General features: G+C 34.9%; 1 protein-coding gene across 1 annotated transcript in view; it reads left to right on the plus strand.

Moving 5' to 3' along the window:
• Positions 1-6,417: 6,417 nt before the first annotated feature.
• OPRM1 (opioid receptor mu 1) overlaps positions 6,418-20,535 on the plus strand; it is a 61,191-nt gene continuing 47,073 nt past the window's right edge. The window contains exon 1 of the mRNA XM_045500103.1: positions 6,418-6,940. Coding sequence (XP_045356059.1) covers positions 6,648-6,940 — 293 coding nt within the window. The 5' untranslated portion in view covers positions 6,418-6,647. The remainder of the gene's footprint in view (positions 6,941-20,535) is intronic.

Raw genomic sequence — 20,535 nt, forward strand, 5'->3', positions numbered from 1 at the left:
GAGAGAGGGAGAGACACAGAATCTGAAGCAGGCACCAAGCTCTGAGCTGTCAGCACAGAGCCCGACGTGGGGCTCGAACCCAGAACAGCAAGATCATGACCTGAGCCGAAGTTGGACGCTTTACTGACTGAGCCACTCAGGCGCCCCAAAATGAATGGATGTTTCTAAAGTTTTTTTGTTTTACTTTCTAATATGATAAGTTGTAATAATGATAGCCTACATAAAACAAAGTTTGTTTTGAATCCTCGATATTTTTTAAATGTGTAGAGTCCTGAGACCAAAAATATCTGAGAACATTTTGTCCAAACATAAAGCTAAAAAAGAAATAGAGTAACGGCAGACCTCTATAACTGGAAATTGAAGAGAAAGACTCAAATAGAAATGAGAATCCAGATTTTAAGAAAGATATTTAGATAATTGGACCCATAAATACTACCTTCAGGTCCTTAAAGCAATCAGCTCTTTAAGGTCAATTTTATACTATTAAATATAGTGTAATGTTTCCACTAATTCTTCTTGCTAATATTCAAGCCACACACAACAAGATATAAAAAGCCAAAAGGCAAATTATAGATACTTTCACATACAATGGAATATTACTCAGCCATTAAGAAGAATGAAACCTTGTCATTTTTGGCAACATGGATGGACCTAGAAAGTTTTACGCTATGTGAAATAAGTCAAAGAAAGACGAATACTATATGATTTCATTTATATGTCGTATCTAAAAAACAAACAAGTGAACAAGCAAAATAAAATAGAAACAAACTGATAGTTGCCAGAGGGGAAGAAGGTGGGGGGACAAGCCAAATGGGTGAAGGGGAGTAGGAAGTACAGGCTTCTGGTTATAAAATAAATAAGTCACAAGGATGTGATGTACAACATAAGGTTTATGGTCAACGGCATTGTAAGAGCATTGTATGATGACAGATGGTAGCTACACTTGTGAGCACAGCATATAGAGTTCTCGAATTGTTCTGTTGTGCATCTGGAACTAACATAACTTGTGTGTCAACTATATTTCGATTTAAAAAATAAAACAGGACAGCACCTGTACAATCCAAATAAAGAATTATCCAACCCCCTCAAAATGTGAATCACTATGTAGTACACCTAAAACTAATACATTATATGTCAATTATAATTCAATAAGTAAATTTTTTAATGTTTTAAATAAATAAAGTCCAAGGCTTTTGTCCACTCTATCTCAGACATCTCTTTCTTAGGTTTATCAAGTTGAGGTAGTGTGAAATTATTTTTTATTTTTTGTTCTATTTTTACCATGTAAATAAGTGTACCTTTTCCATTTTACTGAATGTAAAAGCAACAATACAGTAATCAAGGATAATATTGTATCATAATGCAATTAAGTCCTTTAGTATACACATTTAGATATTATATGGCATAGAAAATATCAGTAAATAAACACATAAAGTGTTCTTCTAATGATGCCCCCTTTTTTCCGGAACATCAAACCACTGTAATACTTTTATGCACTGTATTTATGTATTCTTCATTAATAGCTGTTAATCTTGTGTTCCATTAACAGTCTCAAAAAAATCAGGACTAAGCTATTAAAATATATGTGGGGTAAAGGCATTTATATGAATAAAGCCAATGTATTTTGAAATTCAAAGAAGAGGGGCTTTTAGCACTTGTTTAGAATCTATTCCATTACTAAATGCATTGCTTTGAAGCAAATATTTTTATGAAAAAAGTGTTTTATGATAAGGTTTGATATCAATGTTAAATCTTGACTGGTGGATAAGTTTTTCCCTCTTCTGATAGAAAAATCTAGGCTAAACAAGAAATGTTAACAAAAAAGCACATATTCCTAATATATAGATTAAGGAAATTAAAGGCTTAAGGAAACTAAATATTATATGGCTAGAATCCATGTTATATAAAATAATTAAGCACGTAATAAATTGACTTATGTATTTACATTTCACCTCCTTTTACAAGAGACCTGAGATTTCACAGCAGACTTAAGACCACTCTGGTATGAAACATGCAATTATGGAGAAAAGGGAGAACACCCCATAAAGCAACTAAAATGTAACAGAAGCTGGAACATGAGGTCCTTTTATACTATATGCTAAGTGATACCAATTTTTATTCCCATAACAGCTCTTCCCTGGTTTTATCAAGGCTTTCCTAAGATATTTATTTGAAAGAGAAATTAAGTTTGTCCTGCATTTTCTCAAACTGTATAGTGAATAGATGGGAGATACTGAGATATAGATATAAACATAATTTAAGGAAAGACTTATCATGATGTCCAGAATATCCCACATTCAAAACAGAAATGATAATTTTCTCAATGAAACTTGAGAAAGAGTAGCAGAAAAGGAAAACATCAGATTTCAGTTAAAAATATATAGTTGAAGCCCAGAGTTCAAATTCCTACTCCATAGAATGAAAAACAAATAATGTTTCTAGAGAAAGACAGTGGGAATTTGTACTCTGTGACAGTAATTCTAAGAGAAAAGTCACATGTTAGTCCATATGTCTATACACTGAGTCCTGGTTAGTTAACAGAATATACTGACTTTAAAAAAATAAACGTTATTATTATACTCATAAAGGTGTTTTGTTTTCAAGCTGTGCCATTTAAAAATCACCCAGATTTGGGGCGCCTGGGTGGCGCAGTCGGTTAAGCATCCGACTTCAGCCAGGTCACGATCTCGCAGTCCGTGAGTTCGAGCCCCGCGTCGGGCTCTGGGCTGATGGCTCAGAGCCTGGAGCCTGCTTCCGATTCTGTGTCTCCCTCTCTCTCTGCCCCTCCCCCGTTCATGCTCTGTCTCTCTCTGTCTCAAAAGTAAATAAACATAAAAAAAAAATTTTTTTTTAAAAATCACCCAGATTATTTTAGATGAAGTATTGTCTTACTCAGTTTGGGCTGCTATAATAAAATCCAGAAACTAAGTGGCTTACAGGCAAAAGAAATTTATTTCTCACAGTTCTGGAAGCTGAAAGCCCAAGATCAGGGTGACAGCATGGTCAGATTCTGGTAAGGGTCTTCTTCCAGGTTGCAGATTGCCAAACTGCTCTTTTCTCATTGTATCCTCATATGGTGAAAAAAGAGCTAGCGAGTTCTCTGGAGTTTCTTTTATAAGGGCAATAATCCCATTCCTTTTATTTTTTTTAATGTTTATTTGTTTGTTTTGAGAGAGAGAGACCAGGCAAGAGGCAGAGAGAAAGGGAGAGAATGCCAAGCAGGCTCCGAGCTGTGAGCATGAACCCGACACAGGAATCAATCCCATGAACCATGAGAATCTGACACTTAACCCACCAAGCCATTCAGGCACTCCAACAATCTCATTCCTGAAGGCTCAGCCCTCATTACCTAATTGCCTCTCAAAGACCCTATGTCATAATACCACTACACTGAGTGTTAGGATTTTAACATATGAATTTGCTGGGGGGACACAAACATTCCATCCATAACATTTATGAAACATATGCTGGGCACCTGGGTGGCTCAGTCAGTTGAACCACGACTCTTGATTTAGGCTCAGGTCATGGGATTGAGCCCTGCATCAGGCTCTGCGCTGAGCATAGAGACTGCTTGGGACTCTCTCTCTCTCTTTCTCTCTGCCCCTCTCTCCTGCTCACTTGCTCTCTCAATAAAAATAACAACAACAAAAAAAAACATATACTAATTGTGTCTCAATTAAATTAGCATATTATAGATGGAAATATATTATACATTTAATACATGCAGAGGAAAAAGTCCACTATGTATTAAATACCATGTAGTGAACGGGCCTACCCTCAGGAATCTTCTTGCACAGTGTATAAAGCTGAGAGAGTAAATAAAATATATAAAGTAGGAAGTAGGCATACAAAAGATGACAAAATCATATTCCAAAAGATTTTCTTAGATTTGAATCATGAACTAGATCTAACAAGATATCATTTTAAAATTAAAAATCTATTGTGTTGTGCTCAGATCCCTCTAAACAACTATAAATTTATAGGACAGGAGAAACATGATTTATAAGGCATAAGAAGTAAGCTCCAATTGTATCTAACTTTTAAAACTGCAGAACTTGGCCCAAAGTAGACCTTTAATAAATATCTATTGAACTCATTTGGCTCATGTTTAGGGAATGTCGTCAATACTAAACATAAGGACATAAGGAGAGTCAAGAAAGTAATGTGACTTCAAAAAAAAAAAAAGTTAATGGGGCCTTCCAATAACTATATTGGTAGAAAGAAAAGTTTGTAATATTGCTAAGTTTTTATTGGTCAAGCCAAACTTAAGGCACTGTTTTTAGCTCTGGAGCTGTACCTTAAGAACGGGGGGGGGGGGGGGGAGGGAAAAAAAGGAAAGGAAAGGAAAGGAAAGGAAAGGAAAGGAAAGGAAAGGAAAGGAAAGGAAAGGAACAGGAAGGAAGGAAGGAAGGAAGGAAGGAAGGAAGGAAGGGAAAGAAAGAAAGAAAGAAAGAAAGAAAGAAAGAAAGAAAGAAAGAAAGAAAGAGAAAGAAAGAAAGTGAAAGAGTGAAAGGGAGGGAGGAAGGAAGGAAAAAGGAAATAAGGACATACAAACTATAATGTGACTAGAAAAAAGGCAAGGTTACAGAAAAAAACCAAAACTACATTTTATAAGGAACAGCCAAATGAAAGTAATATTTAAATTGTAGAAGAGACTACTTAATTATTGTCAAATATATGAAGTGGAATAATAATAAGTTATCATTTATTAACTACTATTGTATTATATATCTCATTTAATCCTGCTAACAGACCTATGAGGTATTATTAACATTTTTTTACTGATAAGAAAACTGTCACTCAGTGTGAGAAAGTAACATATTCAGATTCACACAATTAAAAGTTATAAATCTAAAATTCACAAAATGATTTGAGTCAAAGTCCAGGGCTTATTCCATTGTGCCTATTTGTCTTTCACATCAAGTAAAGCTTAGACTGCTTCTATGTGTCCTCAAGAGACTAAATAATGCCAGAGAGATTTCAGTTCATTGTGAGTGAATTGATATACAAGTTCATACAAGAATATGTGGTAAGGTATTTTTATTAGTCTTTGGGAAATCTCTGTAAACTTTTATTGCTGAAATTACACCCTTCAGTATAAAAGGATAAAAATAATACTGAACATTGGCCAAGTAACTTATGGTTAGTGGAGTTTACTAATGAGTTATCTGTTTTCAATAAAATGATAAAAAAAATTGGAATTAAATGTTCTTTCCAAGCTCCTTAACCTACTCCTCTCTCTGTCCCCCAAGAAGGTTGCTTTTTACAACCAATTGGAGATACCTAATCCCAATGCTTATTGTTAAAAGACATATACATACACAAATACACACATGTACAGATATGAGAATTACTTCAGAATTAGTATTAACTTACCAAAAAACAAAGAAACAAACAACAACAACAAAAACATCTTACCCCTGGTTGATTTAAATTTTATTTCTAAAATAAAAATATTTGGGGTCTTGGAAGTGAGGTATCAAATTTTTAAGTGTATCAATATTCTGCAACCTTGTGTGGATATCAACCAGTTCCAGATATCTATGAAATTCCTCTAGGAATCTCTATAGGAGGAAACAGACTGAAATAATGTGAATGCTTGATGTTGCCACGCTTCTACTGAAAAGCACATGTTCATGTGCCTGGCAATAAAAGAGGCAATAAATAATTCTAAGCAGATCTGTGAGACTTAAGTGTGAAGGATCACCTTTATCTTTCATTGACTTTCCTGAATGCCACAATCCCCTGATTGCTGTAACCAGTTCTCGTGCCTTTTCCCCACCAGGATAGAAATCAGTTGCAACTAAAGCTTCTGCTCTAGGAGAAATTAAAGGAATATGGACTGAATGGAATAAGTTTCCTACACAAAAGTTTGTTTCTCACTTCTTTTTCAGAAAATGGACATTTGTTTCAGACAGGTTTGTAGGGTTGAGAATTCTCGTTCAGTGATGTAAAAACACCTTTGCTATGTGTAGACACGCAGGACTGAGACAAGGAGACTAAAGACGAGGAATTTGTGTGCCCTATGCCAAAAGATCTCAGCAGACTAGAGGGCTGGAAAAGGGTTGGGGAGTAAGGATTACTCAGGTTGCACCAGGCCAATGTGTTTCCTGTCGTATTGTATTATACAGAGAAAACGGCGCTAGGAAAATAGAGTGATGTCAGCCCCCTTTCTTATGCTTTACTGCTGCCAAGAACTAACCCTCTCTCCCCCCAACCCTTCCCTCCAACTCCCTTCCCCATTCTGCTCCTCCTTAGATGTGTTTGCAGGGACGAGTGCCGAATGGGGAGACAGACAAACTCGTTAGATCGCTTTGCGCAAAATCCACCCCCCTTCTCTCTTCTCCCTCCCCTCCAGCCTCTGGATCCCGCACAGCCCTCCCTCCCCTCCCTACAGTGGTGTTGGGTTGAGGATGTGTCTCTACTACTAAGGCGAAAGGGGGCTACAAACAGTGGATAATGTCAGATGCCCAGCTCTCCCCTTCTGCCTGAAGCTCCTCTCTGGCTGCACCAGGATTGGTCTCTGTAAGAAATAGCAGGAACTGTGGTAGCGGCGGCGGGAGGAAGCAGCTGAGACGCGTGGAACCTGGAAAAGTCTGGGTGCTCGCTGTTACCTCACAACGAGGTCCCAGCCAGGCGTCAGCACCATGGACAGCAGCACCGTCCCCATGAACGCCAGCAATTGCACTGATCCCTATTTGCACTCTTCAAGTTGCTCCCCAGCACCTAGCCCGGGTTCCTGGGTCAACTTCTCCCACCTAGATGGCAACCTGTCCGACCCATGCGGTCCTAACCGCACGGAGCTGGGCGGGAGCGACAGCTCGTGCCTTTCGACCGGCAGTCCTTCCATGATCACAGCCATCACCATCATGGCCCTCTACTCCATCGTGTGCGTCGTGGGTCTCTTCGGAAACTTCCTGGTCATGTATGTGATTGTCAGGTAAGGAAGGCGCCAGGGCTCCCAGCAGAGATTTCAGCAGCTAATAGGGACGTAAAGGGACACCTGACCCCTGGGTAGTGTTTGGCGGGAGGATGAGAGAAGAGGGGTAAACAGGGGGGTATTATGGGAGCGACAGTGGATAGAGTGGTTGTTGTGAGTGCAAAAATCTACTTTTCTGTTTTTCTCTCCACTGTTAAAGAATCAAAAATTTCAGAAACAGAGAAGTTGCTTTGGTAGAAGCTGTAAAGCTCCGGGGGAAAAAAAAAAAATAATAAGCTCTGTCTTAGAGCTCACTTACACTGAGCCAAGGGGGCTCTTGGGCACAGGAACCCACAGTCCCTTCCACAGGAGCTGTGGACACGGTAATTTGTGAATAATGAAAGAGAAATTCTAGTTAGATTTCCTAATTTGGGGGCCGATCTCCTTTTGAGTTCTTTTCAGAGAAGAACCTTGGCAACTCTCCTACCCCTGCTGGTTTCCGTGTACTTTGCTGCACCCCCTGCCCTCCTCTTCCTTGTCACATTTGTCTCACTTCCCTTGTGGCCATCCTGAGGCCACACTCAGTGAGAAAGTTTTTCTTGTGTCTCTCCACAGTAAATAATGTTGTTTTGTTGTAATAAATATGACAGTTGGGCTGCCTAGACCATTTTGCAGTTGGCAGCTGTAGATCTGCTATGGGAGTCACAAACCGAATTGGGAATAGAGTGTGGTTCAGGAGAAATGCAGGGTATGACTGTTTTTCAAATCCTCTGAAAATGAGACCCAGTTAAAAGTGACCAAAAGCGACATAATTCTGGATTATAAACTATAATATAAAGAAGTTACAGTGGTTGCTCATGGGGAAAAAAGTGTCTTTACTCAGTGAAATTATTTCAAAAGAATTTGTGGGCCATATTCTGTTTACTCATATGCTCCAGGTTTGTTTGGCAAAGAGTGTACGAGTTTTCAATATTAATTGAGATTAATGTAGATTGCGTTAGTGCTGGTGTGTATATTCAAATCCTACATGCTAATATGGAATATGATATATTCATTTTTGTTAAAGTAAATAAATATTTTAACACCTTAAAATGGGGTTTTCTTCCTACTAGGGGTTATTTGTATGTAGTGAACATGGTATTTTCATATTTAGTTACAATATTCACTCCATCTATTCAGCAAGTATTGCAGGGCTTAATGGAGCTCCTCAATCATTAAACAATCATGTTCCCTATTATACTTTCATGATCAAGATGCTGCAAGTTGCTTGTAATCAATTCTTTCTTATATGTCTGATCTCTTTAATTAATGATTGTTAAAGAATAAAACTAATTTCTCTAATCTTTTGCTGAGGTATAAGATAAGTAGTGTCTGTGAGAAAAGAGCACCATCTGTTGAGAAGAAGGCTAACAACAGAAGGGAAAATGCAGGAAGGAAATCAATGGAAGAATTTATTTTCTGAAAACATTTACCTTGTAATAATCCAATACAAAGATTCAAAGATAAAAAACCAAGTCTAATTTGCAGTTATAATAAAAATAAATAAATAAAGCATAATTAAAGGACTTCTTTATAAAGAGAAAATATGTTTCTCATTTGTCCTAAGAAAATTCATAGAATCACAAGCTGATAAGGCTGGAAGGGACCCTAGAGATTACCTATGCTAGATGAGTAAACTGAGGCACAGAAAATATCAGTGATTTCTTCAAGGACAGATAGTTCATTATTTCTATAATACTGTTAGTTCAATATAATATCTATATTAGCCAATATAATTTTCTTTTTATTAGAGTGGCAAATTATGATTTGAGTTAATTCAACTAAAAGACTGACGGAATAGATTTAGTTAGCCATAATAATGCGGAAATAATAAAGTACCCCAAATTTATGTCTGGAATCATGGACACAATGAAGAGAAATTACTAAAGTGTCTAGAAATCCTGCTGTCTGAAGCATAATCTTTTATTTCCTTTTATTTCTTCTCTGGTATTTTCCTTCCTTATTTTTCTCCCCTCTAGTTTATGCTTTTCTATAAAGAGAGAGCCAGTAAAGCAGCAATTTGGCTGTGAAATAAGAAGGCTGGTCTTATTTCAGTGTTTAAGAGATTGCTGGTTAGGTGAGTTTGTTTTAAAGGCATCTGACCTCTTGATGGCTTGGAGACGGATAGTGACATTGCATCTTAGTGAGAACATGATATTATGCTTTACTTCTCTGTTCTAACAAAATGCAGTGTGATTTGAAAACTCATCCCCAACACCCACCTGTGGCAAGTTGGGTGTTTAATTCCACAGTCAGGTAACCCTCTGGGAATATGACTGCGAAACAGAAAAATAGACAGTTTAGTGACTGATGAAGTGATGAAGAAAGCATCTGGGGTTAAAGAAAATATGTTTATTTAGCTTAGAATATTTAATTGGACTGTCTCCAGGCTGTGGTGTTTTTACTACAAAAGTGATAGTTCGGAGATATTATTGCCCCTGTTAAAAAGGTGAGCAAAATGCTACACCCATTAGAGTATTGAGGTAAAATGCTCACTTCCTGCTATTATTTAAAGTTCAACAAATACTTTTGAAAGGTCAAGTACAATTAATGGTCAAGTTGCAGTTTCCTAACCAGATTAAGGTAATATTTATTAGTATGTTTTAATACACCAAGTGAATCATGAGGCTCAGGTGACTATGGCAACCAAAACAACAACAAAAATAACTGCTAATGCAGATACCATGATTAATACTGCTCTGTTCTGTCTCAACTCCATCATCATCATACCTTCATCAACAACATTATTAAATAGTATAACTTAAGTAGGATTCTTACACAGTGCTGTTCTGAAAAACATGAGGGAGGAAAAGAGATACCATCACCATCATATGATCTAAAGATTTAAAATCCAGATGTCAAATGATAGAAATGTTATAGCTATTCATCACACAAGAACTTTTTTTGGTTTTAAAGAAAAAAATTACTTGCAAGATAATATTATAAAATTTACCACACAAATTCTAAAAACTGTGGTGATAAAATATTACAAAATGTATTATTGTCAAGAATATTTTTTAAAAAATCAACCAGAATAGTACACAGAGTTATAGCCACCAGGAATGTTTCATTTTTTGAGAGCACTTATCCAAAGCATAGAATTAATCATAAATATAAAAGTTGATATTGTCCGACATGTATTTATTTTTGTAAGTTTTTTTTCCAAAAAGATTTGTCCATGTAGTCATGAACATTGTCTATGCAGACACTGTTGAAAGACAGAAAGAAAGAAAGAAAGAAAGAAAGAAAGAAAGAAAGAAAGAAAGAAAGAACAAAAAGAAAGAAAGAAAGAACAGAAAGAAAAAAGAAAAAGTAGAGGGTTGGAAACTGTTAGATCTCTATGAGTTGTGTAAATCATCCTGACCAATAAAGTTCCAATGAAGAGTGCCAAATGAATGATATTGCCTTCATTTTTCAGATTACTTCTTAATTTGACTAGATAAATTCTCAATATGACCAGTTACCAGAGCAGAGAATGTATATATATGCAAGATGTTATTGTCATTTTTCTTTCACTAAAAAGTATTTCTGACTTTAAAACAAGTCCTATGAGCTTATACTTGTTTTATATACTAAATATTTGATTCAGATTTAAACTACAAAATGAACAGGCATGACTGATTAGAACAGAAGTATAAGCTTTTTTCCTCACTTCAGATATAAGTAGCTGAAAAAATAAGCAATAACAATGTTTTATCTAATATATATATATATATATATATATATATATATATATATATATATTAGGTATATATTTTATATATATATATATATATATATATATGGTATATATTTTATATATATATTAGATATATATATTTTATCTAATACACACACACACACGCAAATACGTATATACATATGAGTTAATTTTAATGCATAAGTCCCTGAATATGGTCACTAGTAATTTTAATAAAATAAAAAAAGATAATTGTTTATTTAGAAAGCTCAAATACTAACAAAGCTTGCTTTCTTTTTTAAAACTATAAAATATCCTAGTTAGAGGATGATTTTTTTTGAGGATGGATTTAAAGGAAAAAAAATCCTACTAAATAAAAATCTGTCCTTAACATAACGGTTTACATGAAAATATAAGAATTTAATTGTATTCCTTTTACTTGCAATACAGAGCTCCTCGTAGTATTTCTTACAGTATCAACTTTAACCATTTCACATATAAGTGCTAATTCTACCATAACACTGTTCTTCAGTGTGTCCTAAAAACACTAAGTTGCTTTTCATTTCCTCTGTGGTAGGTTGTGTTTCTGTCATCTACATAGAGTTATCACTGAGTTTCTTTTCTTTCTCTCCTTTCTTTCTTGAAAGAATGAGCTATCTCATATTTTATTAAATGTTTCCAGCACAAAGGAATGTATAGAGAGTAATAAGATTCTTCCCCTTCAAAAATTATATGTATAATTATAATAATTATATACACTAGTAATATATATTATATATTACACATAATAATATATATTATATACTTTATATAATATACAATACATGATTGTATGTTTTATATATTATAAGTTGGGGCGTCTGGGTGGCTCAGTCGGTTAAGCATCCGATTTAGGCTCAGGTCATGATCTCATGGTTCGTGGGTTCGAGCCCCACATCAGGCTCTGTGCTGACAGGCCTGTTTCAGATTCTGTCGATCTCTCTCTCTCTTTCTCTCCCTGCCCCTCCCCCACTCGCGCTCTGCCTCCCTCTGTCTCAAAAATAAACATTATATATTATAAGTAATCCATAATATATAACAATTATATATACATAATAACATATAATATGTAAATTATATTATACATATGCTACATATATATAAGAAGCGGCCTCATTTCTCCTATTATACTGACTCCCCAGAAACTATTATTATTCTAAATTTGGTGGTTATTATTCATAGGCATATTTTAAACTTTTATTTTTGCTGTGCTTCCATAAAGTATAATCTTTTAAACATGTTCTTTGAACTTTATATATTAAATGTTTATATTTTATATTAATGTGAATAGACATAATTTCACTATTTTCCCAGAGTTGTTCTAGTTCCAGCAGATCATAGAAACGAGATGTTGAAGAATTAACTCTCCTTAATACTGTTAACTTATCTCTAAATCTGTGTTAAAAATTATTGTGAAGATTTCTTCACAAGTGTTTTCCTGAACAAATATTTTCATTAATACTTACATGCAGTATTTGGGGAAAAACTTCTGGCAACTGCTACAATAAGTAAATCTTGTGAATAAAACCTAGGTATAATTTCTCTACTTCTAAGGAGGAAATAAAAATAATTGGTTTCTGACTACTTCAAAATGTCATTCATGCTAAATGCTAACAATCCTTACTTTGGGATTTTGAATGTCTTACAGAACTCTTTACACATAAAAGTTTAAAATGTTATTTCTTCTAGAATTCCGCTTTAGGTATTAATTGAAATAAAATTATTTTGGTTAGCAGGAGCAGATAAACTGGTTTTGATAAATAATGTAAAACAGTGTGACATCTTAAAATATATTAACGATAAATACCAAGACTAAATGTTGTGTGAAGTTTTTAAAATATGTGAATTTCATATTTTTAATCTTCATAAAGATTAATGTATATTAATTAACTAAAACAACGATTTATGACTATAGTCTCCAAACTTGAGTTTAGATGTAGACACTTACTTCAAGAACTCCTAAGTCAATATATTGGAGTGCCTGGGTGGCTCAGTAGGTTGGGCAATTGACTCTTCCATGGGCATTCAGCTCAGGTCATGATCTCATAGTTCATGGGATCAAGCCCTGTATTGGGCTCCGTGATGACAACACAGCTTGCAGAGAGATCAATCTCTCCGTCTCTCTCTGCCCCTCCCCTGCTCCTATGCACTTGTGATCTCTCTCTGTCTCAAAATAAATAAGTGAACTCTATTTAAAAAAACAAACTCATAAGCCAATATATAAAGGAAATCAAAGGAGCTATTCAGGATGAATCACATGCTGGGGCCACAGAGCACTGCTCAACTGCTCGCCCCATCCTACCCTCCATTGCTGTCCTCAGAGCACTTTCATGGAATTTCCAGAGCTCTCTCAGGTAATATTTTAAAATAGTGATTTTCATATCGTTTCAGACCTTTGTTGTACCTCACCTCTCATCCTGCTGTTCACCTTTGACTTCAGTGATTAGTATGGCAGTTAGTTTTGCCCGGATATATCTTGGTAACTTTCTACCCTAGCTGCATCTATAGCCCTTGTTTTCATCCCTGGAACTTCTCTGACTCTACCACCCTCCACAGAAATCAGCCTTGTATTCACAGGTGAGAATGTGTGAGGAAGTTGCCACCCACGAAAGACACCTTGACTGGGGAAATGGGAAGCTGTGGACAAGTGGTCCCCTCTGCTTCCCTCTACCCTTAGGTACACAGTTCTGAGGAGCAGACCACAAGGCACATTAGAAACTCTGGTCTTCATTGTGACCATTTCAAGAACATGCTTTTCCTTCTTTCCTTTTTACCTTCTACTCCCCGACTTCTGTTCCCACTTCTATTCCCTGCAAATGCTCTCCAAAATGATTTACCTTCACACCAATTTCTGTCTCACTCTGTAAAGCGCATCATTCCTGTTATTTTTATGACTGGTTACAATGTGTTGGCACAGTAAAATCCAATTAATAAATAGGCCTTTGCCAATTCATTAAATATAGGTTTTCCTGAATAAAAGTTCTTAAGAAAAATTCTAATCAGTATCCCATATTAGAACAATGAAGAGAATTCATGAGCGAAGCTTTTCCTTTTATTAGTTTTCCTGTTTCAGGATTCAGGAAAGGTTTTAGTAGATATTCCCTTAATGGACAGGAAGGAGGTAACAGTCATGTGTAGTGTTCAGATTCCTTCTTGAGTTCAGGGTGATGGTAGCAATATGCTCTCAGATATGTAAAAGAAATAAATAAAGCCTCCTGTGCCTTCTAATAAATTATCTGAAGACAAAAACTACCACCCCCTTCTCCACTGGTTCCAAGTTATATAATACCCAAAAAAGTTCTTATGATAACTAAATTCAAGAAAATTTCAGGGTCCTCAAAATGAGCTGAAACAACAGATAAAAGAAATGTCGTATACAATAAACATCATGTAATGAGTTTGTCTTCACATCTCCTTTCCCTAGTCATCCATTCTTGCTTCAGGCCATTTTATTTCCCCACAAATTCTTCAGGCTGAGGGTCTTTGAATTCAAGATATACATTGTAGAATATAAAGGTCACATAGAAAAAATGTTTTTTTGCTTTGGCTCAGGACCCCAAGTTCCACTTGTGGCTCAATTTCAAACTGTTCTGTGCCTCATTCTCCTCATCTGTAAAATGTAAGAATTGAACTGAAAAACTCTTGAAGTCCCTTCTAGTACTAAGAATTCCTATGGCAACTTCAAGGACTACTTCTCCATAATTTTGCAGCTATACTATCTAGAGAAAAAAGAGTAATGATTTACCAAGTTAAATAATGTTGTTTTCAATTCCATCTCACCCTCTTGCATTTTAGATAAGCTCAAATGGATTCTGTCAGAGAGAGAAATTGCTGAGATGCCAGTTTGGTGTCAATTAATATAATGAGCCAGACCGAAGGCAACAGTCAAGGCTTCATTCACTTACTGTGAGAGTATAAGCAAGACACAAAACAAGATAAAAGTGTCCGCTCCCCAGGGTTCTGTTTTTCCCCACATTAAGGCACCAGGTCACAAGAAGAGCTAGGAGCAGGAGAGTATTGAGTCAGAGAGAAGAGTTTCTTCAAGGACTCCTGATAAGGAGGTCTCAGCAGAGACATCTGGAAATAGCTTTGTCAAGGCCTACTCAATAAGAAGGCTCCAAATGGAGGCAGTTGGACTAGTGATGCATATACATCTTAGAGCATTGCTGTTGAGGTGGAAGAGGGGCATGAGTCCTTGAACACAAATTCCTCCAGATTATATACCAAGTCTCTTGTGGGGAGGACAGCTTCTCCCCATGAAGTCTACCAAGTAGAGCCTTTGTAGTTGCCTATGGTTGAGCCTCAAAGGTCACACACAGTATATGGCCTGGACTCAGACTTCTCAGATTCAGCTTAAACCCTGACACTTCTCTTTCCTCTCCTGTTCTCTCCCCCTCCACTCCTTTTCTCCTCTCCTCCCTCTCTAACTCCCCCTCTCCTCCTTCCCCCTCCCTCCCTCTCTCTCATTCTCTTTTTAATTCATGTAAAGATTATTTTAATATTTGCTTTCAGAAATTAATTATATTCAGGATGTTGCATTCTAAAGTAGGGCAGATAGGACTGTTACACATGAGGGAACCCTGGATGGGTTCAAATGAAAGAGAGATCATTCTGTTCTGGATGTAAGTTTCTGCCCAGGCAAGAATATTGTCAAGTATGTTTTTTAAATTCGATCATGTGTTATCTTATTAGTTGCATATAAGTAGGTGTCCTAAAGAGATTCAAATGTAATCATTCACACTTAGTAAAAATTATTCTTTGTAATTTAAGGTTTAAATATATTAAACCAACATGATACATTCAGTCTCCAAATATGCTACATATTAATTTCTTCTATAAATTTTTATTTTCCCCTGTCATCTACTTTTTCTAATAAAATCCTTATTCTTCAAGTCTCAACTTAAAGCCATTTCTCTTTGCAGCCTCCCCAAAGTACTTCTACAATCAAGTTCCCTGCACTGTAACCCATGATAAAGGCTCTGATTGTGAAAAGTCTGGACATTTTCTCATGCTTTTACAAAATGTCACTTGATAATCCTTGAAGACTTGATAGACAACTATCTCTCTGTGATAGTTAAGAAATGAAAACATCTCAAAGTTGAACAACAGAAGCATGCATCTTTGAAATATTTTGTAATTCAAAGTTTTCAGCATTTCAGATTCACCTCAAAGTATTCAGATGTAAATTCTGATTCAGACAATTCTCTCAATTCACTGCTTTATTCATGGGTATTTAGCTTTTATAACTTGAATCATGAAAACTGATCTGTATCACTGGATTAATATCAGAAAATCCTAAATTCACATACACACACATATATCTATATGTGCATATATGTGTAAGTCCAAAAACATTAAATTGGAAATAGATTGTGCTCTTATGATTGAAATACAGAAAGATTTTAAAGAGTGAAATTACTAAAAAGTTAATACAGTTAGTTCTCAATATTCATGATAGTTATGTTTTATGAAGTCATTGTGATTAATAAATTAGACAAGACTGAAGCTTTGCTTCTAGGGAAGATTTAGGGTTACGTTCCTGTGAGCCACAGTCACATTTGCATCAGTTAATCAAAACAAAACTTTCTGTTATTTGTGGTTCTGTATAAAGGCATCCATTTAATCTTTATTGTCGATTCATTAACATTGAATGCATAGTCAACAGCATTGTAACCAATGTCTGCATGAAACTCATCTAAGATATTAGACACATCACTGCCATCTTATACTTAAGCACACCAGACAGCACTTCAGCACTCTGTTTGAGGTCAATTTTAAATAGTAAGATTACCGACAAACAACGCAAAAATGCTATAAACCTGTCACAGAAAGGAGACATTTGTAGTCTGAGAGTTGAAATGGGAAGGCAGAGTGTTGCTTTGTTTGACCTCCGCTGAAAACTTGTCCATCAAAGCAACTCAAAGTTTCTGTCACTCTGTACATAACTGCAAATGACCATAAAAACACATCAGTATAGAGTTTAGGGTTAAAATAAAACTTAACAAGCAAGGTTGTTTGCAAATACAGAATCTATTAATAATGAGGATCAACTGCATATACAAATGTTTTCCCAGGAAATATTTTAAAAACAGAGCTGAAGAAAAAAATCAGCAAGTATGTTCCATATTAAATATGATTACAATTTCATGTCATGAAGGCACGTTTTGTATTTTTAATCATTATTTATCATAATCAAAGGGAATAGCTTGAAGACAAAATGGGTTCCCATATGAATCAGTATATCACTAGATACCTATATTAGCACACAAATTTAAGAACATGCATGATGCACAAGAGTCCCTTTTTCTCCATATCCATGCCAGTATTTGTTATTTCTTGTCATACTGACATTCATGAAGTGATATCTCACTGTGGTTTTAATTTACATTTCCCAAATGCCTAAAGATGCTGAACATTTTTCCATGTACACATTGGCCTTTTGTATATCTTCTTTGGATAAATGTCTATTCAGGTCCTTTGCCCATTTTTTAATTGGGTTTTTTGTTACTGAGTTATATGAGTTCTTTATATATTTTGGATCTTAACCCCTTATCAGATATATGGCTTGAAAATATTTTTCCCATCCCATGGATCATCTTTTCACTTTGTAAATGATTTATTTTGTGTGTCTAGAAGCTTTTCAGTTTGATATAGTGCTGTTTGTTTATTTTTTATTTTGTTGCCTGTGTTTGAGTTGTCATATCTAAAAAATCATTACCAAGACCCATGTCAAGGAAACTTGTTCCTATGTCTTCTTATAGGAGTTTCATGGTTTCAGGTCTTACATATAAGTCTTTAGTCTATTTTGAGTTAATTTTTGAGAGTGGTGTAAGATATGGGTCCAGTTTCATTCTTTTACATGTGAATATCTGATTATCCCAGCACCACATATGGAAGAGACTGTCTTTTCACCATTGAGTATTCTTGACTCCATTGTCAAATATTAGTTAACCGTATGTGTTTGGGTCTGTTTCTGGGCTCTTAATTCTGTTCCTTTGGTCTATTTGTCTGTTATTATGCCAGTACCATACTGTTTTGATGACAATAGTTTTATAATATAGCTTGCAATCAGGATATGTGATGTCTCCTGTTTTGTTCTTCCTTCTCAAGATTTCTTTGGCCATCCAGGATCTTTTCTGGATTGCTACAAATTTTAGAAGTGTTTTTTCTACTTCTGTAAAAATTCCATTGGGATCTTGAGAGGGGTTGCATTGAATCTATAGACAGTTTTTGGTAATATTGACATTTTAACAATATTAAAATGGGTTGGGTTCTTCCAACACATAGTATGAGATACTTTTCCATTTATTTGTGTCCTCTTTGATTTCTTTCATCAACATCTTATAGTTTTCAGAGATATTTTTTTATCTCCTTAGTTAAATTTATTCCTAAGTATTTCATTGTTTTGATGCAATTGTATATGAAATTATTTTCTTAATTTCTCTTCCTGATAGTTTGATATTAATGTATAGAAGTGCAGCAAATTTTTCTGGATATTTATTTTGTATCATGCAACTTTATTGAATTTATTTGTTAACTCTAACAGTTTTTTGGTGGAGTTTTTAGGATCATGCATATATATCATGTCTGCAAATGGTGACAGTTTTATTCTTCCTTTATAATTTGAATTTTTATATTTCTATTTCCTTTTCTTTTCTTTTTTCCTAATTGCTATGGCTATGACTTCCAATACTATGTTGAATAAAATGGCAAGAATGGGCATCCTTTTCTAATCTTTATTCCTGAGAAAAATTTTCAGTTTTTCATTGTTGACTACTATGTTAGCTTTGGGCCTGTCATATGTGGCCTTTATTACATTGAGTATACCCACTTTATTGAGATTTTTTATCATAAATGCGTGTTGTATTTTGTTAAATGTTTTATATGCATTTATTGAAATGATCACATGATATTATCCTTCATTTTGTTAATGTGATGTATGTGTCACGTTGATTATTTGCAGATGTTGTACCATCCTTGCATTCCTAAAATAAATCCCACTTGATCATGGTGCATGATCCTTTTAAAGTATTGTTGAATTTGGCTTGCTAATATTTTGTTGGGGATTTTTGCATATGTTCATCGGGAATATTGGCCTGTAATTTTATTTTTCTGTGGTGTCTTTATCTGATTTTCATATCAGGGTAATGCTGGCCTTATAAAATAAATTTGGAAACATTCCCTTCTTTTCAATTTTTTGGAAAATTTTGAGAAGGACAGGTATTAATTATTCTTTGAATGTTGGGTAGAATTCACCAGGAAAGACTTTTGATCCTGGACTTTTTTTGTTGGGAGGTTTTTGATCAACGATTTGATCTCCTTGCTAGTAATCATTCTTCTCAGGTCTTCTATTTCATCATGAGTCAGTTTTGTTAGGTTGAATGTCTTTATGAATTTATCTATTGCTTCTAGGTTGTCCAATTTGTTGACTAAAATTGTTCAGAGTAGTCTATTATGATCTTTTTTATTTCTGTGATATGAGCTCTAACTTCTCTTTTTCACTTCTGATTCTATATCTATCTGTCTGTATGTCTATTTATCTTTCTCTTAGTGAGTCTAGCCAAAGGTTTGTGAATTTTGTTTATCTTTTCAGCTCTTACTTTTATTAATTTTTTCTATTGTTTTTTTAGTCTCTATTTCAATTATTTCCATGTTATCTTTGCTGTTTCCTTTCTTTACACTACCTTTGGGGTTTGTTTATTCTTTTTTTTTTTCTAGCTTCTCTGGATGCAGAGTTAAATTGTTTATTTGGGCTTTCCTTGTTCCCTGAAATAGGACTGTACTGCTGTAAACTTCCCTTTTAAAATTGCTTTTGCTTCATCCCGTAGATTTTGGACTGTTGTATTTCCATTTTAATTTGTCTCCAGGTATTTTTTTTTATTTCTCCTTTGATTTTTTTTTACTCATTGATTTCAGTAGCATGTTATCTAATATCCACACATTTGATTTTTCGAATTTTCTTCCTGTGATTGATTTCTAGTTTCATTATATATTTAACAGTCTATATCAAGTTAATAGCATCTTAAGTTTGAACATGTTCTAAAAGTTGTATATTTTTACTCCCGCCCCCATGTGCTCTGTTTTTGATACCATATTTTGCATCTTTTCTTTTGCCTATCCCTTAACTAATTATGATAGTTATAGTTAATTTTACTACTTTTGTCTATTAACTTTCATATTAACCTTGTAAGCGGTTAATCTACTGTTTACTATATATTTGCATTTATTAGTGAGATTTTTACTCCCATATGTTTTCCTGTTACTAATTAATGCATTTTCTTTTCAGCTAAAAAAAAAATCCCTTTAATATTTCTTGTAAGTCAGTTTAGTGTTGACAAACTCCTTTAGTATTTGTTTGTTTGGAAAACATTATCTCCTTTTCAGTCTGAATAATAACCTTGCTGGGTAGAATATTCTCATTTGGAAGTTTTTTTTCCCTGTCAGCACTTTGACTATATCATGCTACTCCCTGCTACTTCCCTGTCAGCTACTTTGACTATATCATGTTACTTTTGGCCTGAAAAGTTTCTACTGAAAAATTAACTGATAGTCTTATCAATTTCCTTTGTATGTAGCAAGTTGTTTTCTCTTGTTGCTTTTAAAATTTTTCTCTTTATATTTAACTTTTGACATTTTAATTATAATGTGTCTTAGTGTAATCTCTTTGGGTTCATCCTATTTGTAACTCTGTTTGCTTCCTGAGCCTAGATGTCTCTTTCCTTCACCAGGGAAGTTCAGGGAAGTTCACCAGGGAATTTTTCAGCCATTATTTATTTAAATAACTTTTCTACCTCTTTCTCTCCCTTCTACATCTGGGGCCTCTGTACGTAGATGCTTTTTCTTTTGATATTGTCCCAAG

This window comes from Leopardus geoffroyi, chromosome B2 (genome assembly GCF_018350155.1).
Source record: "Leopardus geoffroyi isolate Oge1 chromosome B2, O.geoffroyi_Oge1_pat1.0, whole genome shotgun sequence".
NCBI lineage: Eukaryota > Metazoa > Chordata > Mammalia > Carnivora > Felidae > Leopardus > Leopardus geoffroyi.